Source organism: Cyrtonyx montezumae, unplaced genomic scaffold, assembly GCF_038088225.1.
Source record: "Cyrtonyx montezumae isolate F1298 unplaced genomic scaffold, pur_monq_1.0 scaffold_15, whole genome shotgun sequence".
In the NCBI taxonomy this organism is placed as follows: Eukaryota; Metazoa; Chordata; class Aves; order Galliformes; family Odontophoridae; genus Cyrtonyx; species Cyrtonyx montezumae.
The window spans coordinates 9,911,082-9,938,885 of record NW_027071881.1 but is presented as its reverse complement, the minus strand read 5'-3'; the positions used below and the strand labels follow the sequence as shown (position 1 = coordinate 9,938,885).

At 48.1% G+C, this 27,804-nt stretch overlaps 1 protein-coding gene across 1 annotated transcript; it reads right to left on the bottom strand.

Annotated features, from left to right (window-relative positions):
• Nucleotides 1-9,487: 9,487 nt before the first annotated feature.
• On the bottom strand, nt 9,488-24,391 carry WSCD1 (WSC domain containing 1). The gene is made up of 8 exons (XM_065732100.1): nt 23,831-24,391; nt 20,466-20,580; nt 19,841-20,022; nt 18,100-18,221; nt 13,778-13,943; nt 12,503-12,667; nt 11,982-12,182; nt 9,488-10,273 (listed from the first exon to the last, which is right to left on the bottom strand). Exons 1-8 carry the CDS (start codon nt 24,240-24,242, stop codon nt 9,921-9,923), a joined length of 1,716 nt encoding a protein of 571 aa, XP_065588172.1. The 5' UTR covers nt 24,243-24,391; the 3' UTR covers nt 9,488-9,920.
• Between the last annotated feature and the right edge of the window lie 3,413 nt (nt 24,392-27,804).

Below are 27,804 nucleotides of genomic sequence, written 5' to 3'. Positions count from 1 at the left end.
GTGTTCTGAGCTCGCTGCTGTCCTGGAGCCAGCGGTGTGTGCTGTGCCCGGCTGGCATCCTGCACAGCCCTGCTGCTGGGAACGTGGGGTACCTGCTTAGACGTTTCGTAGACTGTTTCCTCCTTCTTTGGTGAGGAGATAAATGTGCGTTTTTCGTGTTTTTCTTGGTGTTAGCCCTGTTAGTAGCGTGCTGAAGGAACGTGGAACGTGTTTGTTTGGTTGGTGTTGTATGTTCTTTAAGATCTTGAACCAGACAAGAACCACACAATGTGCAGCTGGGGTGTTATGTGATCTGCTTGGGAACCTTATGCTAATATTTAAATTGCATTTCTTTTTAATTGAAATATTTACTTTGGGAATGAGGAGGGTACAGGCACTGCTTGCAAGCCTTCGTGGTACTGACAGCCACGTTGGGTGATAAATATCAACTTGCATAAAAAATAAATACGTAGAAGCATTTTCTCCAGGGGCTTGGCAGTGAGAAAACAGCGAGTTAAAGTATTCATTACGTGTTGGAAAAATTATTAAGGGCCTGCATTAATTGAAATTTGGTTCTTTATGTATGTTAATTCCTTATGGGATTCTTAGCAGTGAGAAAGATACAGAGCTACGGATTAAGCTAGATTTTGGCAACAACAGAGATAAATTGAGAGTTTAAAGCCTACATTGAGACAAATTACTAAAAACCCGCTTGCTCTCCTTTTGTGACTTCTTCTAAGAGTACTGGAGGTGTTCATTGTGAACTCGGCTGGAATTTCAGCTTTGTGGATGTGACCTGGTGGCCCGGCTTTCAAGACTGTGCACTGATGTCTGTTTCTGTGCCTTGAAAGCAGATTTTTTGGCACCCTTTGGCTGCTTCTTCTCACAGTCCCTCCTCAGGTTTCCTCTGTTCCCCGGTGCTGTCTGTAACCCAGGGCAGTGCTGCAGCCCTCGCTGTGATGCGGGGCCGTGCCCTCCCTGCACACAGCAATGGGGCTGTGACCCTGCAGGTCCCTGCTGTGAAATTGGGTGTGCATGCGGCTGCTGGGATGAAGTTGGGAAGCAGTGTGTGTGTGTGTGTCAGCTGTGGGTCCAGATCTAGAAAATCCCCTCCTATGGACTTTGTGCTGTGCTTAAAACTAAATGTGTATTTTATGTGTACCTGGGGTGGAACAAACCAATCCATCTAGTGCTTTGAGGTATTGTTCTGTTAACTTCCATCCATTTCTCCCTTACAGGTACTGGCTTAATTTGAAAGTCTGTAATCAGGGTTGGCAAATTCAGTAGATTTTAAATCAGCATAAATAATGCAGAAACTAAAGCCAAAGGAAGTAGGGATGTCTTGAGATGTAGGCACTATCAAATGCTTTAGCTGCCCTCTGAGTTTTCTGCATGTTGCTGATACACTGAAAATTATTTATAGAGCATGTGTGTACTACTGTACCTAATTTAAATGTGCTCTGACTGCTTTAAGGCCTGGAGCCAGACCCACTGGGTAGCAAGGCTGCTCTGTGCTGTCAGCAGTGCTGATCCACATAGGCAGATAGTCTGAATCATGCTGTTGTGGTGCTGGAGAGTTGTCCAAGGTCGGCATGGAGAGGTTCCCTGCCACACACTGCAAAACAAGCGGAATTTACTTCTCTTGCTTCATGCATCTTTCAGCAAGCTGGTTGGGAAGTGCTTGACTGAGTTATAAACTCAGAGCTCGGAGACCTCAGCTCTAAGTTGTAGTGGTGGAATCCAGAGATGTAAGAGAGCTGATTTCTGGGTGCAGCTGTTATCGTGTACACTGCCTTGTACCAGCTCCACGTGCAGAAGTCTCCTATTGCAGCCACAGTGCTGGTGGCTGTGCCAGGCCCCACCTGCCCCTGGAGTTCACCCAGATTCCCTTTGAACTGAACAGTAATGGCTGCATTTGTACATAAACAGTTGTTACTAAATTTGCTCAGATATTCAGTTTGTTCCATTCTGAGGATTTATAATCGATATTGCATTCTAGCGGAAAAACAATGTAATAAGCCCTTAATTAGTATAATGTGCTTGCTGATGCTCACAACTGACAGCTAATCTTTATTTTAATTAATTATTAGAGAAATAAAAACCAGTCTCATTTCTCATTCTACTTTTTTTTAAGAAAAGAATCTGAAGTTCTGTTATGCTCTCGGCACAGATAAAATCTGCAGGGTCAACTGAACTTTTGTATTCTGGGACTGCGTAATCTTTGTGTTTCTCAGCACTGATGCAGTGCTGTGTTATTTTTGGAAGTAGGATAAGTACAGATCCAATATTGGTTTTCATAAAATGTTGTGGAAACAAGTTGTTCAGAAATTCCCCTCTGCATGGATTGATGAAGGGTAATTTGCATATTTGCCAATGACTGCAATTTCCTCTTTGCTGTATTTATGCTCAGTATATCTCAGTGTGACAGAACGAAGCGTTTCAGTTTTTCTGACTTGGCAGAATGCAGTAGTATGGGTTGTGGTGTGTGCCAAGGATCTTTCTCGTGCATCCCAGGGAATGCCATGCAGTATGCATCTTTCCCGTCCTCCTTCCCTGGAAGGATGTGGGGCTGGCTGTAGAGTGGGCAGGATTGGGGTTGCCTTTGCTGTCCTTTGGACAGCAGTTCTTATATGCTGCAGAACAAATTCAACTTGCAGTAGCTGTTTTGGTTTCTCTAGTTCAAGTTGTCCATGATCAAACTGCTTCTTGTAAAGGTTTGTTGGAAATGAACTTTCCTGTGATGCCTCCCCGGCATTTGCAGCTCTGGGCTGTGTATCAGCATTCCTTAGCAATGCAGTCAGCTTTGGGTGCTGCATGCTTGTTACAGGTATTAACAGAAAGCTCAATGATGGCCTCAACACAGCACTGCATAATAACCTGGGGAAGTCCAGGGGTTATCAAGCACTACTAAAATACTGGCCTGGATAGCCTAATGGGATCTCTGTCCCTAGCATTTAAGATTAATCTTGTTTACCACTAGTAAATAGTTGTCAAAGACAGGACTCCTTGTCTTTCTCCTTTCTGAATCAACATAAGCAAACATTCATTTCTTCTTAAAGCCCATGCCTGCTTCTGCTTCTGATGAGAAAATTTAATCACAGCAGTGGTGGGTAGTATGCTTTTGACCAAAGAACATAGAATTTGCAGGGGTATTATATGCTGTGTTTTCAATTTGTATATCAAGGCATGAAAAAGACTGATTTATCCTGATGAGTTGTTTGGAGTTGATTGCTCTTTGTTTGATTCATTTGTTGTTGTTACCCAATTTGAAAAAGCAACTTATTTTAGTTTCTGTGGAAAATTTAGTGACTTTTTTCTCCATTGTAGAAGTATTCTGTATTGGGAACTACCTCACCCCCGGTCATGGTCAGTAGGGACCTGGTGAGCTGTGAAGCCCACTGTTACTACCCTGCCTTACTTCTTGGTCCTGGCTTGCCCACATGCAGCAGGGAACACTCTTGCATTCAGTGCTCAAAGACCAATTCACCCTTGCAGGTTGCTGAGATTTTACTAGCAAGTTGTTACTGTCTCTCACACACTTGGCATGGTTTTCTTTTACGCATATCAGAGACAGCTGGTAAGAACCAAGCTGCTGAGAAAATGCCTGTTAAATTTCATAGTGGAAGTTGAAAATTAGTCATGCTTAATTCTAATTTTATGTAATCTCCCAGAAAACTCTTCTAGCCAAGGCGATTACAAGTGAGGACCTTCACAGAATCTTCCTCCCAGCATGTCGCACCACTAATGCTCCAGGATGTTTTCTGCTGCGTGAGTTGCTGCAGGGACCTTTGGCTTAAAGATGAGAGGCTTACAGGAGAAGAGCAGACTCTGGGTTAAGTAACTTCCTTGCAGATGAAGCAGGCTGCCCTGAGTGCGTGCAGCCAGCCGTGCTGCTCGGCTCTGTGATGCTGGAGGTGCTGAGTCTGGTCCTGCAGCAGGCAGGAGCTGGCTCTTGCAGCCTCAGGGTGGAAGCGATGGGAGGAAGGCTGCTCTGGAAAGCTGTGGAAGCAAAGCAAGTCCTGTGCATCTGTCTGCCTTAAATAACTGGGCTGGGAAGGGAAGAAGATGTGCGATTACCTCGAACATCATTATTCTTAAGAACTGAAATACTATTCCTATTTGATCCCCTTGAGGTGTTACTATGCTAGGAAAACCTTTGCAAGTAGAAATTTTGACAGACTACATACTTAGTCAGTGGCAGTCTGACAGATATACAGTTTTATGCAAAATTAAAGAGCTTACTCTCTCCCTTTCTTTTGGAAAACCTGGGGCGTGTTTGTAGGCTGCCAGATCTCTGAGTGATGTGCACGTGTTTGATATTGAGAAGAGTGCATGCTCATTTTAGGTCACTTTTTCCCTTCTATGCTATTTAATATTAATGATGTAAGTTATTGTGTCAAGATACTAAATAATTGTGACCTGTGTAGGAAAGGAGTTTAATTAACCTTTGGAAACTCCATTTACATGTTTTAGTGCATATGAATAATGCATAAAGCCAGACACTAAGTTTATCCTCGAAGTCGGTCATTTCAGGATCAAGCTACAGGAAACAGTAGAAGAGAGGAGGGGTTCCTTTCCTCTCACACTTCCCCTTCAATTCCTTTAATTGAGGAAACAGAGGTGAAGCCTTACACTGTTAGGATTTCTCACTAAATTTCAAAGCTTAATTTAGTCTCTGCTGGAACAAAGAGAGGCATAAAACAGGCACAGTGGAATCCATTTAAAGAATGACTGTGAAGGAAATACAGTTTCAAAGAGAACAAACGTTTTGCACGATAGTTCAACAAAAAACTGCCCTGCTGGAGGGCAGGTGCTGAGGTGCAGCAGCTCAGCATGTGGGGCTGCCCCGTTGTTGGGGTCCCAGCCCCACTCTCCCCGGGGCTCCTCCATGTGGGGAGAGGCAGAGCCAACCCCCAGTGCCTTCCCAGCAGCAGGTCCTGGCAGCCTGCAGCCCTGTGCGTGTACCTGCGAGCGTCGAACGATTTTCCAGAACATCATTTTAATAGGGCATGTCAGCATGGAAGATTTGGTTTATTTTCCAGCATATTTGATGCTTCATGAAGGATGCAGTTTTACTTCAGTCTGCTCCTCTGTAAGGCCGCTCGTCAAAAAAATTTCTTGTCATTAGCAAGGTATTTCTTTTAAATCATTTTTCTATCTGTGCTTCTTATCCACTGCAACATGAATTTTCCTCTATGAAATGAGCTGTATAATTTTGCTAAGGCAGTGCTAAGTGCTTTATTTTAGAAGCATTACAGGTTAATGCAGACTTTCAACATATCTTGAAGAACCAAAGGCTGCGATCGTTCGTTCTGCCTCTGCAGCAGTTTTATAAGTGCTTGTAATCCAGGCACTGCGTGTCGCAGGACCGCTCCCATTGCGCGCTGCTTCTCCTGATGTGGAACTGACCTCGAAAGATCTCCACTGTGGTCCACACAAGGAAATCTTTCTCCTTTTCTGTGATCTTGAGAGATGTGATTACCAAGTGATATTGGTCTGGAGGTGCCATGCTTTGCACGTGGACTCGCAGCAGCTGTGACTGGGGCCGGGTGAGGCAGGAGCTGCTCTGCTGGAAGGTGCTGTGTGCTCCATGCCTGGCCTGCTCCTGGCAGTGGGGCTGGAGTACTTCTGGGCACTCCCCTCAGCAGGAGCTCAGTTCCCCGGGGAGCGAGGAGCTCGTCTGCTCGTGGGCTCTCTCCGGCTCCGACACCACCCACCCACCCCCATGCGGAGCTGCCATGCTGGGCTGCCGAGCGTCTGCCTGCAAAACTGGACAGGAACAAGCAGGCACAACGTGCTCCATCAGCACATCCTTTAGCTTTAAAACCGTGTCAGGTGTCAGCCTCCTTTGCCACCAGCTGTCCCACAGCTCTGTCCCCCGAGGGCAGCAGTGACCCTGTGTGCTGCCTCTGTGCCCCTGGGCGTCCTGGAAGGTGCGGGGGCTCCGTGCTGGGCTGTGACCTGAGAGCTGAGCCAGGCTGGGGGGAGGGGGGAGTGCTGGCACAACGGAATGAGGAAGCATTAATTAGGACTGATTTCATTTAATAGTCTTTGGGCTTATCACGCAGTCCTAACTGTTGCATAAAACATTTCATTTTAATAATGCACTGAAATTGTGTCTCTTTTCATTTATGGGAGTGCTCGACACCATTTTCTGTGACTGAGAGCAGCCCTTTATTTCTTTGCTGCTCTTCAGACAGTGGGGTTAAAAATTGTGTGTCTGTTAACAGTGCTCATGCCCAAGCTGAAGAAATGATGTATTTTCTGGTATAACTCTTGCATTTCCTTGAGCACTCGTGTGGAGTTACTGTAAGAAAGTAAACATAACGTTACTGCTTGAGAACATGGACCATTGTGTTCAAGTGGTGGATTGAGTATTGCAATAGGAAAAAACTTCTGAGCTTAGAGCAGTTAATTGAAAATAAAGAGATGTTATAAGGAAAAAAAGGGCTGAGACAAAGATCTCTCCTCATGTGAGTATGAAGAAGGCTAAAAAACGCCTTCCTTTGAGAAGTTGCGGTTCAAAGGAGAAGAGCTGACTTATGGTCCTTTAATTTGTTCATCTGCAAATTTGTTAGAGTAATTAAAGGCTAATATAAAAAGCAGATTAGAAGGGTAGCTTCCTTAAAGATTGCTCTCAACTACGCGGGGTCAGAAGTAAATTATAAGTAACACAGCTGAGAAGTTGGATCTTTCTGGCTGCATAGATGTCACAACGGAAAATGCAGTAACTCAACTTTCTATATTTGAACATCTCATTATATTCAAGGCCATTGAAAGACACATTAAGTTCCAAAGAGGTGACACATAAGGTCTCTTGCAGAAAACCCATCCTTTAATTATTTTATGGAGGTTAATGTTGCTGTAGTAGAGTAGTAGCTTGGTCTTAGCAGTGAATAATAGGTTTCAGTAGAAACGAGTTTAATGGAAAATTAATAAAGCAACTCAAGCTGAATTGCAGAAGGGTTGGTGATAATGTTAGCATTGCTTTGAAGGTTTTATTTTGCAGTCAGTTTCCAGGAAGCAGAGCCGTTTTCTCTCCTATTGTTATGTCCTCTGTGCCTGGGAAGTTTCTTTTTCTTTTTTTTCTCTTTTTCCTTTCCCCTCTCTAGAACAGTTCAAGTGAACACGAGGTAAGCAGATACCAGCCAGTGCCTCTCCCTAAAGGGATTCTCCCCTCCCTCCATGTAAGAGTTTTCCAGGACCTCAGCTATGGCGGAGGGTGATGGGGCTGGCCAAAGTTATTTCTGGTTTTGTGCTCACGCCCAAGTGGAGGTGTCATGTCAGGTCTGTTTAGTAGGGGATGTGACCTTATGTCTCTGTCTACTGCCTATTTTCTGTGGAGGTTTTATCTTCAGTGGCCGGGGGATGAGCATTGGAGCATGTGGGGAATATGGCTCACGGACACAATGAACCTTGCACAGGATGCAGTGATGGGTGGGTGTCTGTGGGTCTCTCCTCCTGTGGCTCCCAGCACTTGCTGGGGGTTGGCACTGAGCTCCCACTGAGCTGCGGTGGGAGTGGTGCAGATGGGACAGGCAAGGCCCTGGTGTGCAGCAGGATGGGAGGTGGCTGTGAGGTGATGGAGCCGCTGCTCCGCTTCTGTATTGTGACAGGACTGCTTGAAATGCTCAAGAGTTAAACTCTTCCTTTTTTTTTTTTTTTTTTTTTTGAAATGTAGCATCTCTGTTTTGTTCTGCTGCCTGCTGGTGACTCGTCACAGCTTTACCTTCCTGAAGGAAGCTGAAAGCTTGAGGGAGTTGCACGAGTGCTTCTATCTCTACTGTCCTACTGCTGAACATGAAATAAGGAGGACAATGTACATGAACATCAGCATGGCTTTTAATGGCATCGTAGCTTATTTTTCTGACTAAAACATCCTGTTTAATTGAAGCTCAGTATAATGAGCATGTAGCTTGTTGAACATAGGAAAAACCTGCCTTGAGGGGAAATCACTTTTTTTGTGTGTGATTTCCTTCATTCACTCCCATGCGTCAGCAGGATATGTGCATGCAAATGGATGCAGTAGGAGAAGCAATTCAATGAAACCTGTCATTCATTCTTGGCTCTTAGTCGTGACAGCCCAAGACACAACTGAATTGGACTGGTTCTAGAAATGCTGTTGCTAAGTGCCGTTCTGTGACCTGGCTGAAGCAAGGGAGTCCCAGTATGATTTGTTCTTCAGTCTGCTCTAGTTTTAATAGTCTGCTTCTTCGGAGCCTTGTGTCCTCTGAGGTCCCTCTGGATACAGAGAGGTCTACCTGCAGTGTACCGGAAACTGTTACAGATAACCTCTGTTTACAGGTAGTCCCTTGGGAAGAGAAGGATGAACAATCTCTAACAAGTTGAGGAGAATTCAAGTGTATCAGTCAGATCTTGTGGATCTTATGCCAGAAGTCCTATGTAATCAAGGTAGTCCTGTATAATCAGGTTTTGGGCAACCTGCTCTAGCTGTGCATGTCCCTGTTCATTGCAGGGAAGTTGATGACCTTTAAAGGTCCCTTCCAGCTCTAAGGATTCGGTGATTGTCACCTGGGCAGCGCTCGCCGTGTGCTGGTTCAGTCTTTCTCCTTCTGAGTCTGACTGGAGTTTGTGTATTCAGTATGGCTTTTGTTTAAAACAAACAAACCCACTCCTTATATTGCATGAATCAGGTAATGCCTGCGCAGCTTCTTACAGTGCAGTGTGCTGCACCAGTGTCAGCTGTGCAAACCTGCTGCAGGGTTGAGGTCGGTGGTGGTAAAGAGCTCTGACATCCTGAGTGCTTTTGAACCGCCGACTTGGGATAAAAGGCAGATGAAGGCACAGCCCTGCCTGTACTGCTTTAGAAATATTAGCAGGTGGTGTTCAAAGCGAATTTTGGAGATTTTTTTTCTGTCTTTCCTCCACAGTGATCCAACTTTAAGGATGTTTTATAGCTGCTGGGAGTGGCGTTCTGCAGCTTTGCCTGCTTTTCTGTCATTAACATTTCAGTGACCACCATTAAATACAGCTCAGGTGAAAAAGTAAAATGCTGGAGGTTAGTTTTAAGTAGTAGAAGCTGAGTAAAGCTTTCCAAATCCCTTTGCTACAACCTATTTTGTTCTGGATTGTTTTTATTTTTTTAATTCTTCCCCGTTTGCCCTTTCCTGGACTTACAGAAAAGAAGGAGGCTATGGAGCTACTCGTCCTTTATTTGTGCTGAAGGAGGGGACTTCTGGCTTTGGACATCAGCAGTGCAGCCTGGGGGCAGCTCCCCAGCACCAACAGGGGCAGTGCTGAATGGGCTGAGGCTGAAGTGTGCTTGATGTGTCATTTGTGATAGTTTTATTTTGTAAGCACCAGTGACACACAGAGGAAGCCCAGCTCCCTTTATACAAACTTCTTGTTTTATTAAAACTAATGTTTTTGGGCAAGTTTTGAAGGAATCCCTTATTTCACATAACAGAGGTGCCTCATAGCCCCTCTGGCCGTGCTGCTGACCGGGTGCTCCCCTGCACAGCACCCAGCACAGGGACCTCTGTGCAGCTGGTGGGGAGCGTGGGGCCAGCGGGGTGGCCCTGCAGGGGGAAGCCATGGGTCGTGCTGAGAAGAAAGGGACGAGTTTTAAGTGCACAGATGAACATTGTTTATCAGCGTTGTCACACTTTTCCTCCCTTTACGTATGCCTGTTTCCAAACTGGTAGCTGTGAAATCCCCAGCAGCGAGGAGCGGTGGAGCTCTCCTGAGAGGCTCTGAGTGAGTGCAGGCAGATGCTGGTGGATGAGCCTTGTTCTGCCACCCAAATTCTGTTGTCTGCTGCTTGCCTTTTGAGCACCTAGTGCCCTGAAGAACACCCCGGAGAGGAGAGAATTTGCACTGCTCAGCAGACTCTCCAAGTATCTTTGCTTTCACTGCTTTAAGGTCTAGTCTTTTTTTCTTTAAAAAATTATTTTTAAGCACAGTTGAGTGCTACCATGCTATCATCTTGGCACATACTCTCTGGGCAGCCCTGTGAAATTTCTTCCCCTCAGGGCCTCATCCACTGTCAGGATGTATCTGTTGATAAGATCTTTCATTTCCTGGGTGAATGGCTCGAAATCCTTTTGCTTAGCACCAGACCGCTTAAAGTTCCCGTCCCTGTTGTTTTCGACGCAGAGCAGCCTGTCCTCTGTCACTGTCATGTTCAAGAACTCCACCATCTCCTTCAGCTTGGGGATGAGGCTCTGTTTCAGGTCCTCGTAGTGGATGACAAGCAGACGCTTTCCATACTTCAGCCAGTCCAGGACATGGGAGGCCCACCAGGAAGCATAGCTGTTCACAAAATCTGGCCAGTCTAGATGATGGGAAAAACAGGAAAATGAGAGCATGTTAGTCAGGATGCTTCCACGATGTTCTAGATATTAAGTTGGAACAAGAGTAGAGGTCCTGCTCATGTATGAGGTGGTTGGATGAGAGTGCTGGAGAGAGCATCGTGGCCTGCTGCAGGGCTGCAGCTATTCAGCTCTGCGGCCATGGTGAGGAGATGGGCACTACTCTCCTGCTGTGCAGAGTGGTGAGGATGTTCCCAAATGCACAGCCACCTGGACTTGTCAGTTCCAGGCACCAGCAGTGCTGGGAGCCCCTCGGGGCCCACAGAGGCAGAGCTGCAGCTTGGCATCTTCAACATGTTATGCTTCTAGGAGCTAAACTTTCTGCTTTGCATGAGCAGGCAGCTCTGTGCAGGGGCTGGGGAAGGGCAAAAAGAGAAGGGAGAAGCGTTTGGGTGAGAACAGTGAAGGGGCACTGACCTGCTTGGCTGCTCATTTGAGCAGTTTTCTGCCACACTATTTCAAGCGCCTTTTTTTTTTTTTTGCCTCTGCAGTTTTCCTATCTTCTTCCCTCTGTTTCAGATGTACTTTGAGAAAGATATGGGGGCTGTTCTTTATTTCGTATATACGTGTATGTATAAATTAATATGGATGCAGCATTGAGACCCTGGTTTTGGCTGGGGCCTGGAGTGCTTCTCGATCCAGGGGTGTTGAGTGATGTGATTTTCTTACTGCTTCTAGAGACATAGGCTAAGGAAACAGGATTAATAGGGAAGGTGCTTCGGTTCCTGGCACATGGGAGGGATTTGCTGTCACTTGCCAGGATCGCTGTGACAAAATTTACTGAAATACTTTCCCTCTACTGTTTGTATGTGACACCTTAATCTCTTGTTAATTTTCAAAGGGTCAAGCTAAAGGTTTTGCACTGGGTAAAGTGCAACTGTGGCTGAAGTACAACAATTTGTAGTTTGTAGTATGGGAAAGTCACTCCCTCCAGGCTTTGTTTTCCCTTTTCCGAGAGCTATTTTGTCTAGGTTTTGATAAATGTATATTGAGCTGTGGCTGATGAAAGGTGATGCAAGGACTTGGGGAAGAAACATGCTGTGACAAAGGGTACTCTCCTGCAGTCCCCAGAGCCTTGAGCAAAGCGGTTTGCTAAGCCACAGCTTTTATGCCTGAAACATGCAGGGGGATAAATGTGTGCTGAATCCTTCCCGTGTTGCAGCCTGAATGCAGCAGGGCGACTGCAGTGCCACCATCCAGCAAGTCATCTTGTGCATTCATGGAACGCTGAAGTCCCCTCATTGCTCCTATCTTTATTTATCTGCAGTGCAGTAGCACCCGTACAGTGCTGTAAAATTTCCTTCAGGAAGTCATGCTTCAGCAAACCCTCAATTTTAAATTAGATTTCTCTCTGTTATTACATGCTGCAGGGGCAAGCTTCCTTCGCTGCGCACAGCCTGACGGATGGGCTGCACAGCAGGCACTTGTGCCTGGATGCCTTTTCCCTGCTGTGAGCTTCTTTGGTAGCAATGCTGCAGTGCAGGTGCTGCACTGCTGTCAGTGTGACAGATGCACCGGTGCTTCTGGGTTTGGTCTCTGTGTGGTGGTGCTCGAGTCCCACTGAATATCTGCAGCGATCCCTCAGGTTTTGGGATCCTGTCCCAGTGTCACCCCTTCCTAGGATTCACACTGTGACTGCAGGCTTTGAGCCCCGGGCACCCCGCACGCTACCTTTGCTCTTCCAGTTGCGGTCCGCGGCGTAGCCCAGGTGCCCAGCGAATTTCCTGTTGAATTCTGCCATGAGTGATTTGTAGGGGTTCCGTATCAGCAGGATAGCAGAGTCAAACATCTCTATCTCTGTCTTGCCACTTTCGTGTGTTTTCACGCAGATGGTCCGTCTGCTTCGCCAGTGGTCTTTTTCTCCTTTGAAGCCTGTTTATAAGACAAGATTGTTGGTTGGTTTTTCTTCCACTTGACCACATGTCTGTGACTTTTTACGCTCTTAAACAAGACCTCGCTGTTGTGGGAACACTAGCTGATTAAACTGGTTGCCCAGTACCTGGGACCAGGATTGCTGCCAGCGAGGGGTTATTGGGGCAGGAGCCAAGCTGTGAGCTCCCCTCCCCCACGGCTGCTGGGAGCAACAGCAGCGAAGGCCCTCGGGTGGTTCCAAGCAGAAGGATGCTGCAGCAAGCAAAGCCCCGTGCCTCAGAATGGCTGTGTGTGCCCCATCACCCCCCTGAAAATGGTACCTTTGTTGTAGAGGGCTCCATCGAAGTAATAGCTGCCAGTGTAGTAGCCAGTGGCATGCTCAATCAAATGGCGAGCCCATGTGTTGCCAGCCCCTGGGAAGCTTGACAAAGCAATGAACCCTTTGGATTTTGTAGTTAGAAATTTCCTGTCTGTGCAGCGGGTGTCTGTGGGTACAGAAGATAATTCATTGTTAGCATTGTGGTTTTTTAATTAATTCTGCTGACAGCACTTGATTACAGGGTTTATTGCTTCTTTCTCCCTTAGAAATATAGGATATCAATTTAAGTCCAGTTGTGAGTCACCTATTTCTGAAAATTAATTCAGCCATAAGGGGCCAAAGAGATTATCCTCAGAAAAGGTCTTCACTGGCTTTGTGTTAGGTGATGCTTTTTGTCAGAGTTGCAGAGATCCATTCTACTTGCCAGCAAGTTGCCATAAAAGCCCTTTGATCGTTAGCTGCTGTTTGCCTGGCAGGTTGGCTCTGCATTACAAGCCCAAATACACTGTTGTACCTGAAAACGGCAAGTTTTATAATGCAGGAGGAACTCTTCTACTGAAACAAACTGGCACTCAGTTCAGCCTCCAGGCTGTGATTCTCCTCCAGAAAAGGGCCTGGGGTCGTTAGGAGCCTGCCTGGTGCTGACTGCCAGCAGGGACTGAACAGAGCTCTCCTGCCAGTCCTGCTCCTATGGCTTGGTGTGCCTTAAAAGTGAGGGCAGGGAGAGAGGGTGAGCCCCAGTGATGTGATGACTCAAAAAGAAGACAGGAAATAAAGGGGAGATCAGTCTTTTTTTTTTTTCTTCAGTGTAGCCTACAGATGAAGCCATGGCCTGAAAGTGCCAGCACAGAGCCAAGAAGGCTGCCATGTGCTGCCCCTTATCTACACAGACGTGGCAGATAGTAGCAGTCTCATGGAAGCAAGCGGAGGCAGATGGGCAGCGCAGAATGGGAGCCTGCAGAGCTGTCTCTGTGCCTGCCCAACGGGGCCGGCGTGTGCTCAGGGAGCACATGGGGAGCCAGGCAGGGTCCTGGTCCCTGTGCCTCGGGCTTGGCTGCCTGGGCTCTGCCTCCTCTCCACCTGAGAAAACGTTATTTTTCTCAATGGAGGGGCTGTGCAGCTGAACAAGAGAACGTCTGGAAACGATACTTGAAAAAACACATTTATGAGCACGACTGTGCGAGGAGGATTTGGGTGAGGGGTGTTTTCTCGCCGTGGGTGATGCTGCTGTGAAGCAGGAGCTTGTGCGTGCTGTGCAGGGGCTGCGGGGCTGTACCTTGCACCGGGGTCTGGTAGGCCAGGCAGTACCCCCCCTCCGCAGCACCGCTGGCGTTGGGCGTCGCGCTGCACAGCCGCCGGTCCGCGCCGTGCCGCAGTGGGAAGCGCCCCGTGGGGTACCCGCAGTAGCACTCCCACCCCCGGATCACTGCCAAGGGAAACTCCTGCGATGGAGAGAAAATAGATCAGTGCACAAATGCCACGGCATCAGCAGCCTGTGGGGAATGCTCCTGTTATGCAAAGGAAGATAAATCTTCACAAGCCACTGTCAAGATCAAAGCGGTGTTTGATATATCATTGTAAAGCTCATTTCTTATACTGCTGCTGTCTTTCACACTGCAATTTCTTAAAAAATGGTTCTCAGGCAGATCTTGTAAGGCTTGAAAATTCACAATGCTGTTTTTTCATTATTTGTAAAAGATATAATTTGGTAATATTCCTCCAGCTCTAGTACATAACTGCACCTGAAACTTCAGAGTGGGGAAGGCTGTTCTTATTTACCTCTAAAGTGAGAGTTCTGCATTGTGCCATAGCACCCGAACTGAGGAGTGAGCTGCAGTTATGCTTAAAGTCACACATTTATGTTTGCATCTTACTATGACTCCTTCACAGTATCTGCAGAGGGGCTGGCACAGGTTTTGAGTGCTGCTGTGCTTGGGACCACAGCACCAAGTCCGCCCCACGGCATCTGCTGGGGCACAAAGGGCCGGAGCTGCCGTGTGGGCACAGCACTGCTCAGCAGGAGCTGGGCTCTGTCCCTGGGCACGGCACCTCCTGGATGGCATCCTGCTTCCAGGTGGGGAGACCTCGTGTGAAGCCCTGGCTGACTGCTGTCAGTGACAGATCCCTTTGCAGAACGAGCTTGCTGCTGTAGGTGGTGTTCATCTCAAGGAAATAATTCCTAGTGAAATTTCTGTCTGTAAGATATTTTTCAATGTGTTTGATTCTGGTTTTGGTTTACTGATCTTATCCAGAGAAGGGATCAAGTTGCAAAGCAGCTTTGCTGTGCTCTGCAACAGATGCAGAGCGATGGTGCTGAGTCATTCTGCTAATATTATGAGAATTAATAGAGGGGTTTGGAGGAAAACATCTGCTTGTTGTTCACTGAAGAAATTGGCGAGTGCTTAGGAGTTCCATAGAAAAAGTCCATTTCCCAGTTTGCTAAAATTGGCCCTAAAATTCAGTCCTCATCTCTACTGACTGGGAGTGTGTTTTCTCAGATTTCCAAAGTCTCTCTGGCGTGTGGTGCATCAGTATGCATGGAAGGGCTCGACCTCAATGACAGTGGCTGAAGGAAGCTCAGGGGTTATTGGAGCGCAGAGCATTCAATTCTACCTATTCCATAACAACACTTTTTGCCTTTTAAAAGTCTTCTGGAGTCTGGGAGCTCGTGCCAGGACTACTGAGCAGCTTATCTCTTGCTCTTCTCCACGTGTTCATCCTCTGATAAGGAGTCAAATACAACACGTATGCCATCTGTGCCCAAACAGCCAAAATTTGCTTAGTGAATGAGATACGACGTTGTCAAAATCTATTTAGTGATTTGATCCAAGGGCAAAATAGTTCTGTCTGCCTGCAAACAGAAATCTTCCCTTCACTACGAAGTGATGTTTCTCCGTTTGAGAAATGAATAAATATCCTGGCCCTAAAGTGCAGCCTGGAATAAGAATGTACCCTGTGTTTCCTGCCAAGTGGTGCCTGTGAGGGACTTGCTTTTTAGAAAGGATGCAGATTTCTTAACAGACCTGAGCAGGTGCTTCCCCACCCTTCTGCATCTCTGTGCAATCGCTGTTATAAAGGCAAAGCAAGACCAGGACAATGTAGTACTGTTCTGCAACCGCTCTGCATCACTACCCGTGGCTATATGTGATTCAGGGCAACAGGGATTTGGGGCTGCAGAGGTGGCCAGGCTGCACCCCATGTGTGCAGCCTCCCCGCTGCTCAGGCAGCACTGAGAGCACTCTCTTACTGGCTTTCCATCTTTTCTTTCTTTCTTGCAGGTGTTTCAATGCCTTTCCCAAGCTTTCCTGCAAATGGGCTTAGGTTTTCACCATAAGCAGTAGAATAACTGTGTACCTGGACCCTGCTCCCATTGCCTCCACTAGCTTTTGTATTAATGCTACACCTCCTGCTTCCACTGTGAAGTCCAGTAATCCTACCAGCATGCAGTGTACAAAACACCTATCAAAGAATTATTTCTGGGATGGGGGAAGGAGAACGTGTGGCTGGAAAGAGGGGAGAAGGGAGCAGCTGGCATCAGAGCCTGCAGTGTGCTGGGAAGAGCAGAGTGGTAGTGCCTGGACCCACAGCACCAGTGCCAAGCAGAGAAATCAGCGATCAATTTCCTGGGCTGCATCTGCCTAATGCAGTGCAGTAAGTGACTGTGAAATGTCACATTCAGCCCTGACCTCCCATACACGTTGCATTGGCAGCTACAAGCCAGCAGCTTCACTCAGCCCCCAGCTGTGTTTAATGCTTGAGGCACCTGCATGTGAAGAGCAGATCTTGTCCTGCTCAGATTCAACGTGCAGATCTGCAGTGCTGCACTTTGCTGAAACACAGGTGAGCCAGGAAAATCTGTGTGCCTGTGAACTGGCATGTGTCTGCACTGAACCCGAGAGTATGCTCCAAATGTGTCCATCCTGCAAGCTGTCCCAGGAGCCTTTTGTTTATGAGAAAATAATTGCATGTAGCTGCATCTGGAAACCAAAATAGCAGGTCTGTTTTTGAAATCAGAACATCTGTGGGTTTCTCCCTGGGAACACACCAAAGCAGCATCCTAGGGGTGCTCAAGTTTGAGGCCGCCAACTTGCTGCAGTGGCCTTTGGATGCACTGAGATGTGGGGTTCTTTTCTCAACACTGTGTACTTTTTTCATTGTATGTAACTATAAAAAGCAGCTGAAAGGTAAAAGGACTGAATATTTAAAAATATAAATTCAGATGGAGGTGGCTAATTTACTATGCAGGTTGGCTTTCAAGAGAGCATATATGAAAATTATGGCTTCTGGCAAAGAAATACGTTCATAGCTCTGTGTTCTGGGGTGATAATGGGTAGCTATTAAGGCATATCATCACTCACAATTAAGAAAGAAATTGATCAGAGAGGCTATTTAGCAGGTTTCATAAAGTTTTTACCTCAAATTTGTATCTCACATGCTTCCAAGGACTCGAGCTTACCCCTATGGCTGCACAAGGCCATTTGCAAGACTAACAAATAAATGTGCTGTGTTGCAGTTTGGTTTTCTTCTAAATCACCACAGAGCAGAAGAGTAAGTTGTGTATTTAAATTCAGGCCTCAAACTAGTCCTACAAACAGTCCTATGAAAAGCCCACCAACCTCTTTAGGATGCACGGGATTTGGGGGGATTGTTCTCTATAGTGTAATGGGTGGGACTGAAATGCCCATCCTGTCCAGACTCCAGGAGAGCTAAGCAGACCTGCAGCAGCCAGGATGTTGTCCATCTTATTCTGAAAGGAAAGGAACTCAAGTGGGGACGAATATTTCCACCGTTATCACAGGGCTTGCTCTGCTATCCAGGTTAAAGCTCACGTTGGTATTTCATGTTCCAGCCCCACTTCTCTCGAGTTGCTGCTGCTTTGTGTGCACTGCATTTTTTCTCCTTTCTGAACAGCACTGGGTTTTAACAGAGCTTTTTTCTTCTGCTTGATTATCTGCAGGAAGTGCTCACCAAAATCAAACAATGGAATTAAATTGTGACCTTTTTCCCCAAAGCACCTGCAATCAGTGTTGCATAGGTTTCATTGAAAATAATCTAGTATGGACTTCATAAGCTTCTCCTTCCTGCATCATTCATTCATAGCTAATACATAGCTTCTGCACTTGTGCCAACAACATGCCAAATTGCTTCTGTGTCTGCCAACACGTATGCCTGAAATGCACGGCCACTGCAGGAAAAGGAAAATGTGACTCAAGGGAGAAGTTAAAAAGAAGAAAAAATGTAACTCTGGTGTTTGTTTGTGTTGTGTAGTGTCTTGCTTGGAGATAAGAAGTGGTACTATTGTAGACAAGAACTGAGCGCTGTAACATCTGGAAGGTGTGTATCAGCGGGGACTGTGGCTGTGCCATTGCTGCTGTTTCAGTGCGGGGGGATTCTGCAGGCAATGTTCTCTAATGTTTGCTTTCAGAAGGACAGCGCGCTGCCTGGCACCGCTGGGCATTTACTATGGTGAGTTCTGTCCTTCAGAAACTCATTCACAAATTCAGAGCTCTAAGGCACTGAACTCTGCTATTCCTTTAGAAGATTAAAATTTAAAGTAACAAAAAAGGAGAAAGGATGTGAAATGAGAACTGTTCTTACTTTCTTGGAGCAAAATTCAGAGCACATCTCCACCGTCAAATTGGGCTGTATCAAAGAGGCTGGAAAGGTGTCTGTTAAATTTTCTGGAGCTCTAAAACATCCTCGATAGATAACATTCCTCCCTGCAGGGATATGAAATAGGTTTCTCTTGAGAAAACAAGGTCCATAGTATCCTGCCTCTATCACAAAGAACAATATTAGGTTCAGAAGCTAAAGAATAATGAAATAAATCTTATATTCCGAATACTTTAGAAATAAGAGAAACCATGATATATACTAGAAAAATGTGCTGCAAATTCTGTGGTCCTGAAAGGAGTGCGTGCCTCTGGCTTTGTACTAACCCCGGAAAGCAGGGCTGCAGCAAAGAGTTTCATTTAAATTCCACCAGTGGAGGGCATTGCTATTGTTTGCAACTCTTGGGTTTCTTTCGAAGAGTGCTTTCCCCTGAAAGGCTTAAAAGCCCCGCTAAAAAGCTACGAAGCTTCCCATCATCTGCACCAGAAAAGGAATTTCAGTGAACCCTGCGGGGACAGGCCTTCCTGCAGTCTGCTCCTCTTCCTTCCCTTCCCTCCCTTCTTTTCAGGGCAAAGAAGTTTGCTGCAGTGTTCAAACTCCGGACTAGGTTTCTGTAAGCTGCTCAGGGAGAATCACTGAAGTCTTCAGCATCAGCCTGTGATCTGACCTGTCCCTCTACATACGCTGCCAAGCTGGGCAGCATTGCTCCATTTTTTGCATCACTGACTGAAGTCGAGATGTGACCCACATGGTGGTTACAAGCAGTAGTGCAATTCTTCCCTCCTGCTAAGGAGCATCCCCTGACAAACCAACAAAAACCCAGAGCTATCTATCGTGCAAACTCCCTGTGCCAGGTGAGACAATGCTTTTGTACAGATGAGATAATGATAATGGAGAAAACAGTGCTGTGTGGCTGGGTTGGAAAAGGAAAGAAGTCTGTGATCTACGACATTTCTGCAGTTCGTTGGATTTTGTGAGCTTTACAGAGGTGGAAAATGTCTTCATCTTTCTGCACCAACACTATTGATATAGTTCACCCAATGTGACTTAATAGGGCTCATAGTCTATTTGGGTCTTTTGAGTCCTGGTCTGTGCCTACTGGCCAACCTAAACCACGCTTACCAGAACTGATGTGGGAAGGGGCTGATGTTGGATGGCTTGTTCTCAGTAAATAACATCCAGAGGTTCCTGTGAGCTTCCCAAAAGCAAAGCTGTGCTCAGCGGTGTGGGTATTTTATGTGCCTTGTGTCGGCCCAGAGGTTTATCAGTTGTGTCTCTCATGGCAGCTAATTGAGCAGATGAGCACTACAGAGTAGATGACAGTATCATCCGGAGGTGAAACAAGCATCTCAGGTGCTGCTAGAACAGAAGACCTTGGGAAAGCAGAACTCTGGGTCTCATTCCTGTCACCGAATAGACTTCCCTTAAGGGACCAAAGCACTTCTGTCTCTGGTCTCTGTTCTCCTGCTGCAGTCACAGGATTTACTTTGCTTAGGATTAATTCTGAGCTAAGGATGGTATTGGTGGGTGTTTTTAAGCTGTTCTAGGGCCGTGTCTTAAGCACGAGGTTTTGTGCCTTTGCAGAGGACGAAGAAGGAAGCCGTTCCCTCAGCTCAAGTTCTGCCCTGCTGCAAACAGCACTGCCCCGCTTCCCGCTGCTACCGCCCGCCCGGGGCAGCTCCGTCCCGGCAGCCGCAGCACCGAGAGCCTTGCTGCGCGCACTTACGTCGTGGTGCGGCCATCTGCAGCTCCGCTCTGTACACCGACAGCCGGTTCACTCCGCCGCACGCGGAGCCCTTCTCGCCCTTGCACTCGCTGTTGCACTCCTCCGGCCTGGAGGCGGTGGCTGGGAGCTTGTTCCCACAGTAGCACTCGGCTCCGTACGCCAGACCCGCGTAGGCATAGGCCCTGTGGGCGCAGCACAGGCACGGTCAGAGGGGGCTCTCTGAGCTCCCCGCACGGGGTGGGGGCCCGGCGGGGTTGGCTGCAGCTGCACTCTGTGCGCACTGATGGAGCTGTGTGCTGGGCAGGGGGAGCCCCCGGGACCGGGCTGTGCTGCCGTGAGCGCGGGGATCTGGGCTGGGGAAGCGCCTAACCAGCACCTGATGGACTGCCACGTTTTGACCAGATCAACAGAAAACGCATCTCAGTCGTTGTGCTGCAGTGAAGAGCGGCGGAGACACAGTCCGCCCCAAACAGAGGAGCAGAGCTGCTTAATGCTGGAAGGTCTGAGGCGATCGGTTTTCACAGATGCTACATGTTTAATGTATGTGGGCCTTTCCTTTCCCATCTCAAATTCTGCTCTGCTTACTGTCAGAAAAGAGAAAACTTGCTGTGAAAGAGCATCTCACCTCTCAGCACACGCCTCCTGACAGTGAGCCACCGTCATTTTTCGTAGGTCGTAGAATACAGCTCCCTTCAGCGTCCTCTCCCTCGAGTCATCGCTGAAGCAGCCCACGTAGGTGCCTGTGTGCATGCAAGGCAGAGTCAGGATGCGTGCACGGCCGCAGGCCCCAGGCATGGCTGTGCTGGGGGACGCTGCAGCCTGCTCTGCGGGATGCCAGCAGTGCTGAGCGCGGTGGTGCTGGGATGGGCGTGGAAGGGAGGAGGGCAGCCATCCCCATCTGCGTGCTGCCTGGGGCTGCGAGGGGACAGGGCAGATGCGCCTTAAGAATGGTGGAACTGAGGGATATCCTTTTGCATTTCTCCCAGGTTTTCTTGAAAGTCTCTAGTTGAGAATAAGATGGTGCAAGAAAAGCGTTAAGAAAATCAGTTTCCTTTGCATGCGTAGATTTATATTAAAGTTATAATGGAAAGATAACTCCAGCCCTAACTAGGCAGTACTGCCTCTATCGTGTTAAGCTATCTCCTTTTCTCTGGTGTGAGTGAATCTTTCAGCTTATGTCTTGCTTTAGTTAGCATATGAAAGAGAATTATTTCCGCTACGCTGCATCCTCTGTTAAGCCTCTTTTGTTGTCCTGAACAGAACACAATACAAGTCTAGCCCTTTTTATTATTTTTTTTGCTTTTTAGTATGTGATTGGAAGGCTGATGTAGCACCCCACTATTGTACAGCAGTTTTGTGGTTACAGGTGCATGTTACCATTAATATATGATGGAAAAAGGAAATTTGATTTTGGACATAGCAGCACTGAGATAACAACACAGAAATTAAATAATAGAACTGCGGACAGGAAGAGAATCTATGATGAAAACTGAAATTAAAAAGCATTATATTAACAATAAAAGACTCCAAAATAATGTTAGAGCCATTGTCTGCTGGGCAGAGCCTGGGCATCGTGCTGTCAGGCACTGAGCATCTGCAGGTGGGGAACGGTGTTGTGCTTGGAAGGGACCCACGGAGCAGTAACGAGGCTGCATGGCTACCAGGAGGAGTGGGGGATGATCATATGTTCTACATAGGAAGTTAAATTTTTAATTGATCATAATTTCCAAAAGCTTTCCAAAGCATGTTAACAATACTGTTATTAACAGTGTCACTTCGTGTTCAGTCAGATATTCAAATGATGTGTATTTCAATCAACATAATTCAATGGCTTGCAGCAATAACTAGTGCTCCTGGCTGCCTCTGTCAGCAGTCAGAACTCCAGCAAGGCACTAGCTTTATAATGAATACAGGCACTAGCCTTTACTACCATTATGGGTAGTTTTCAAGATAAATCCTTTTGGTTTTGAAAGCGATTCATGCAATCTGCAGAAGTTCATGCTCTTCCTGATATCAGAGTATCTCAAACACTCAGCGTGTTGCTTTACCTTTTATCTACTCCTGCATTAACCAGAAAAAACAGCCCAGTCCCCATCAGGGTGAAGAGCAGCCCAGCAGCCCATGGCCAAAGGGAACCAGGAGCTGGCAGCAGGCAGAGCTCAGGGCTGGCTGTGCCCCACTGCAGCCCAGCAAATCCTGGAGCGTTCAGGTGATTCTTCTCTGGATTCCTGTCATGATGAGTCCCTCAAAGCTGGTGCTGACCAGCACCAGGTTCACCTGGTGGTGCCAAGGCCATGTGCTGCTGGTGGCAGCCCTTCAGCTGGGTGGGTATCAGGTCCCCATGGCCCCACGCTGGGCTTCGGCTGGCACAAGGCTTGTTTTCTGCTTGGCCAGGTGCTGCCATCAGGCTGTATGCCCAGGGCAGGCTGCTGGGAGAGCCCCTGCTCCTGGCAGCAGGGTGCTGGCAGCAGTGTGTGCAGCACCTGCGGAGCTCCCGTGAGCTCTGTGCCTCAGGGGCTCCAGCAGCCGTGTGATGCAGCTTCACGCACTGCTGCTGTTGCCTTCTTGTTTCCATTCCCAGCAGTTCATATGATAGGAGTCACTTGGTGAAACCCTTTTTGAGGGATTTTTGCAGAACGTGCTCCTTTGTCTGGATGAATTTATTCAATGGAAGAAGGAGCAGTGTAGTAACATGGTGCCTAGTCATTCTGATCCCATTCTTCTTGTGCTGCCAGTTCTTCTGAAAAGCAGTGCATCAAAGACAGCAAAGCCATAGCCTGGTGCTGCGGCCTCAAAGTGTAGGTTGAGCAGCTGGCATGCGAGGGCTTCCTGCTGCTGGTGACTGATGCTGCACTGAGAGCAGCCCTGTCCTTTCCTCACATGGGTGGGAAAGCTCTGTGCCCACAAGTGCCAGGAGGTCAGTTCTGTACAAGTGCTGATACACGTGGCCAACACATCCCTCCCTGCCTAATGGCAGCAACCCATGTGAATCCTGATGCTTTCTGCATCCCTGTGCTTGGCCTCCAGGCGGGCAGAGCTGGGGCTGTAGCACAGCACGGTGAGGGCGGGTGGTCCCAGGGCAGGACTCACACCGAGGTGTGAGCGCCTGCAGACACCAGCTTTGCTTCTTTGCTTGCCCTGGGGACTGGTTTTTAAAAGATTTCCTACTGAATAAACCATAGCGGTTCATGTATGTATTTATTAGTAGCAGTAAGTACTGGGCTCGCAGAGAAGTGAGCTCAGATTTCTGTCAATCCTGAATCGCTTTCCATTTAGGATATTATTTAATCATGAGGATTGGAAAGTGTACAGTTTTGTACCTTGTGCTCTGGCTGCTGATGCAGTGCCCTGCCCTGCCCCGTGCCGTGATGCTCGCTCCCCTGCACTCACTGGCTGCTGGCGTATTTCAAACACTGAGCGTTTCATCCTGGGGCTCTTTCTCACTTGTGGCTGATTATTTGGTGCTCAGGAAGGATGTAAGGAGTGGTGTGTGCCCACGCCTCATCCCTCTGAGGGCAGCACGCTGGTGGGGATGGCTGTGGAGGGCAGGCCAGGATCGGGGAATGTGTTTGTGACAGCAGAGCTGAGATGATGCTGGAAAGCAGAAACATGCTTCTAAACAGAAGTTACTGCACGTCTTTAGACAAATAATGTAATAAAACTCCTCATTTAAGTGTTCCCTATTCTGAGAAGGAGAAAAACAGCCTTCAGCAGCATTCTTCTCTGCCTGCTTGACGAGGAAATCATTTAAATCAGAGGAGTGTATTTCTGTCTGGACTTGCACTCAACCAGTAGAAATATGTTTCTGGAGCTACAGCTCAGCGTGCAGGGACACAGCCTTAGCCTGGCCTGTGCATGCCCTTAGGAACTGGTGTGGAAATGCAGGAAGGCACTTCTGGCACACCTCGGCGGGCTGCTGGTCTCTGCCTGGGTTGGACTGGGGAGGAGCAGCGGATGCGTGTGCCAGGGGGCGGGCAGAGTGTCCCTTACCTTTGTGCTCAGCCGTACCCCCCACGGCTCTCAGTCCCGCTGTCTGCATGGGCTCCTGGTCACCGATGAACCTATGGAACCACCTCCTCCGCAGCCACCTCAGCTCTGAGCTGCGGGACGCCAACCAGCGCGGGCTGTGCCGCGGTTCCAGCGCTGGCAGCGTGTCCATTCCCACGGGGAGCTGGGCACCGGGGCTCTGCGCCTGGTGAGGGTCTGCAGCCCTGGCCCCCGGCCCCTTGTCTGGCCCTGGCAGCGCCAGGCCTGAGGTCCCACGCGGTCCCTGCTGGGCTGCCAGGCGGGCGCGCTGCAGCAGCAGGAGGCTGCCAGCCATGAGGTACGCGGCAGTCAGGAAAAAGAGCAGAAACTGCGTCCGCCGAAGGAACTTCTGCAGCCTGAAGAACGCTCTGGCCATGCCCCCGCTGGAACGGGCCTTCACGCTTCCCAGTGGGCTGCCGGGCTCCCACCTGGACGGGAGCTGCTTCCTCCCATGGGTTCAGCCCATCACTCCGGCACTGCTGCTCCGCACGTGGCTCTCAGGGCCGCAGGCAGACAGCGCGCCGGGCCCGGTCCTGCGCGGTGCCATGGCCGAGCTGCTCGCTGCACCTGCTGTGCCAAGGGGACAGCGTCAGCAGAAAGCACACCGGTCCTCCTTCCCCGCGCCCTCCCTGCAGCCAACTACTCCTCCATCTGCTACTCATAATTATGCACTTTAACGACAATAATCCTGTGAGAATGACTGATTAAGCAGCAGATAGCTCCAGCTCTTCAGCGTTACCTTTCTTGAGCTAGAATTGTGCAAGAAATAGTTATAACGAGGTGATTTCTCTAGAGATGTTTGGAAAAAGGTTCTTTATTTTCTTTTGTCAATAGTCATCTCCTTCTTTGTCCGTGGCTGCAACGGACAGGCATTGCACAGGCATCCTTCCAGCAAAGCATTGGCAAATTCCTTCCTTTCAGTTCAGCAGTAGCTAAGCTACAAATGCCAATCAGAAGGAAACAGCAGTGCGGGTGTGGGGAAGAAAGAAACTGCATCAACTGACAAAGGATAGGAAAATTATTAATCTCTTTGTAGTTGAAGGCAGTGTGACCTCTGTGAGGTACTGTGCGTGTCACTGTGAGAGGAACTGGAGCTGCTTCTTTTTAGTAGATTTTTATTGACAAATGTCAACATCAAGCTGTGCATGGAAAAAAACAGGGAATGTTTGGAACAGAAAGTAATGTCAGGTTTAACCGAATATTCCTGACGGCTTCTGAGCTTTGCGGGCTTTAACTGTGCTGATGTGTACCGTGATGGGATTGTCTGGGAAAGGAAATCTGTAGGGAACCTTTAACCTCCTGCAATAAATATGAGGTGCCATCTCTCCCTAAGTTCCTGCTTCCCTGGTCAACTGCTTCCCTGCGGAGCCAGGCAAGCACTAAGGAAAAGATGAAATGTTTTCCAGGAAAGAAAGTATTATGGCTTTGGCTTAAGTTGTCATTGGAGCACTGTCTGGGATCTCCAGTCCCAGCAAAGAAGTGTCTCTTCGCTGCACTTCTTGCTTCTGATTTACATTTTTGTGACTATTCACTTATGCCTTTCTTCAGTTGATGTTACCAATTAGAAATCTCTCCCCGTTCTCTTTTTCATTTGGTTGTGCCATTTCTTTCTATCTTAAACAGCAGTCAGAAGCAAGGCTCAAAAACTTCTAAGAGAAAAGTGCACTGAAGTCCAGCTGGGCTGCTGCCGGTGTGCCTGAGCGGCCTGGCAGCAGGAGGGTGCTGCTGGGTGCTGCTGGGTGCTGCTGGGTGCTGCTCGCAGCAGCAGCACTGCAGTTACTGGGTGCCTTTCTTTCTGCTGCTGTACTCCAAGAGCTCAGTGTGACAAGGCCCTGTCCTCCCCCCGCCAGTACCTGTGGGTTTTTAGCAGCTGATGAGCTCTAGAGAGAGCTGGTGCTACAGGCTACGAGGCAGCAGTGTGCTTTAATAAATTAAGATCACTTTCCCACTGTGAAAGTGATCCTAACTCCCTTCCGATTAGCTCCAAAGCCAAAAAAAAAAAAAAAGACATTGATTTACACCAGTAGAAGAGCCGACCCTTACATTTAAATTATTGAAAGTCTCTGATTAACGTTGTGAGTGCTCAGGAATTACAGTAAAAGGGTCAGAAGTACCTAGACAGATGAACAGAATATTAGCTATAATTAGGCACCGCAGAGTGCTGCCGTGCTCGTTTACCCACAGAATTGGTGTCCGCAGCTGCAGCCCCCCCTCGTCCCCGCGCTGCCCCCCACGCGGGCGGTGCTCGTTCACCCCCAGCACAGCGCAGAGAGGTGGGCACAGCGGCCCCACCGCGAGGGGCCCCGGGACTCGCGCTGACCGGCTGTGCCTTTGCACTGCAGCCGAACAAGTTGAGGTGGTGTGAGGCAGTTCTGCCATCCCGATGTGACGTACGCAAACCACCTCCAGATGCGTTCGCCCTCGCCGCGGTTGCCATGACAGTGCCTGGTAGTAAAGACCAACCAAACAAATAAGCAGACTCTCCACCCACAGCAACTGCTGAAAACGTACTACGCAGAAATCAGATGTTGCGTTTCAGCAGGGAGACAGCAAAGAGTGCTGCTGACATTTACAAAAAAAAGCAATTTGATTCTTCCATAAAACATATATTGCAGCATCATCACAGTGTGCCTGAAAGAACTGAAGCGCATCGCTTCTGATGATGACATAAAAAGGAAAGAGTAAGGAGGACATGAAATAGTATCTGATAATAGAAAATGTGCCATTTGTCCTCTTTACGCAGATTTCATTTAAAATAAATGAAGTGAAATAGAACTAGTCTTCCATTCCTATTTATCAGTTCTGGTAGCCAAAGGGTTTCAGGACTAATTAATCGATAGTTGAGTTAAAGTCGGTAAAATCATAAAATAATAACAGGAAAGACTTTGAAATGGGTAATGAGAACTGTTGAAGAGCTGAAAGCCCTCCAGGTGAGGAGAGCAGTGAAAGAGTCAGTGCTGCCCAGGAACAAAGGGACCTCGAGGAGCAGTGGGGGCTGCGCCCGGCACCGCGGACCCCGCACTGCTCAGCGTACGGCTCTGACAGCGGCCAGAGGAGCGTTTCTGTTTTATAAAACAGCCATTTATCCTCACTTCATATTTATTCGCATTAGCAGCCACAGGTGAACTTTTAACCACGTGGAAGTCAGATAACCATTTGCTTGTTTGAACAGTGGCCTTCAGCTGTTTGTGCCTGGAAATGTCATTAGGGAAAAACAGCATTCTGTGCTTTTCTGTGGGACCTCTCAGTATTTCTGTTCATGGCACAGGTAGAAATACCCTGTGGGGAAACCTTGCAGTGCTGCACGCCAGCAGGGCTAAGTGCAGAGCCAAAGGATGACTCTCATCTGGAATTTCAGAACCTCAGAATATAGATCTGTTGTGACGTGCTTCCCAGAAGGGACAGTTCTGGGACTTCTTTCACTGCCCTAGGACAGCCAACAGCTTAAGAGAAAGATTTCCCTAAGCAGTGTGGCTGGATGCAGTGCAGGGCTGGCCAGGCTCAGCGCACTGTCAGCACGGAGAGCCCCGCGGTGCTGCAGCGCTGTGTGCGTGGACAATGCGGGCCCTGCGCGGTGCGGTGCGGTGCTGAGCTCCTTCAGCGCCTGCAGAGAAGCTGCTCTGCTCCCTGCAAGCTGCGTTGCTGGCAGCGTGCTCCCAGGGCCCTTCTGTGGAGCTGTGCAGAGCACCAAGAAGTGCTGAGCACAACTCAGGAGCTCAGCACGCTGCGTCTTGGAGGGTGTCCATGGGACCACGCATCAGAACCGAGGCACTTCCCAGTCTGGTTATCGCTGTTCTCTTCCAGTCCTTCTATTCTTTCATTACATGTACAGTACCAGATTTGTAATCGCCGTAAAGGAGTTGTTACAAGGAAAGGCAGGTCAGAAACTTGCTACCAAAATGATTTCACGTGATTAAAAAAAAGTCACATTAGGCAAC

Bases quoted from the DNA above. Each gene is read 5' to 3' on its own strand.
- WSCD1 (XM_065732100.1), bottom strand. From the start codon at position 24,242: ATGGCCAGAGCGTTCTTCAGGCTGCAGAAGTTCCTTCGGCGGACGCAG. The intron at 12,183-12,502 runs GTACCATTTTCA...TCTTATAAACAG, and splicing joins TGGAGCCCTCTACAACAAAG to GCTTCAAAGGAGAAAAAGAC. The intron at 10,274-11,981 runs GTAGCGTGCGGG...CCCATCATCTAG, and splicing joins CCGCAACTGGAAGAGCAAAG to ACTGGCCAGATTTTGTGAAC.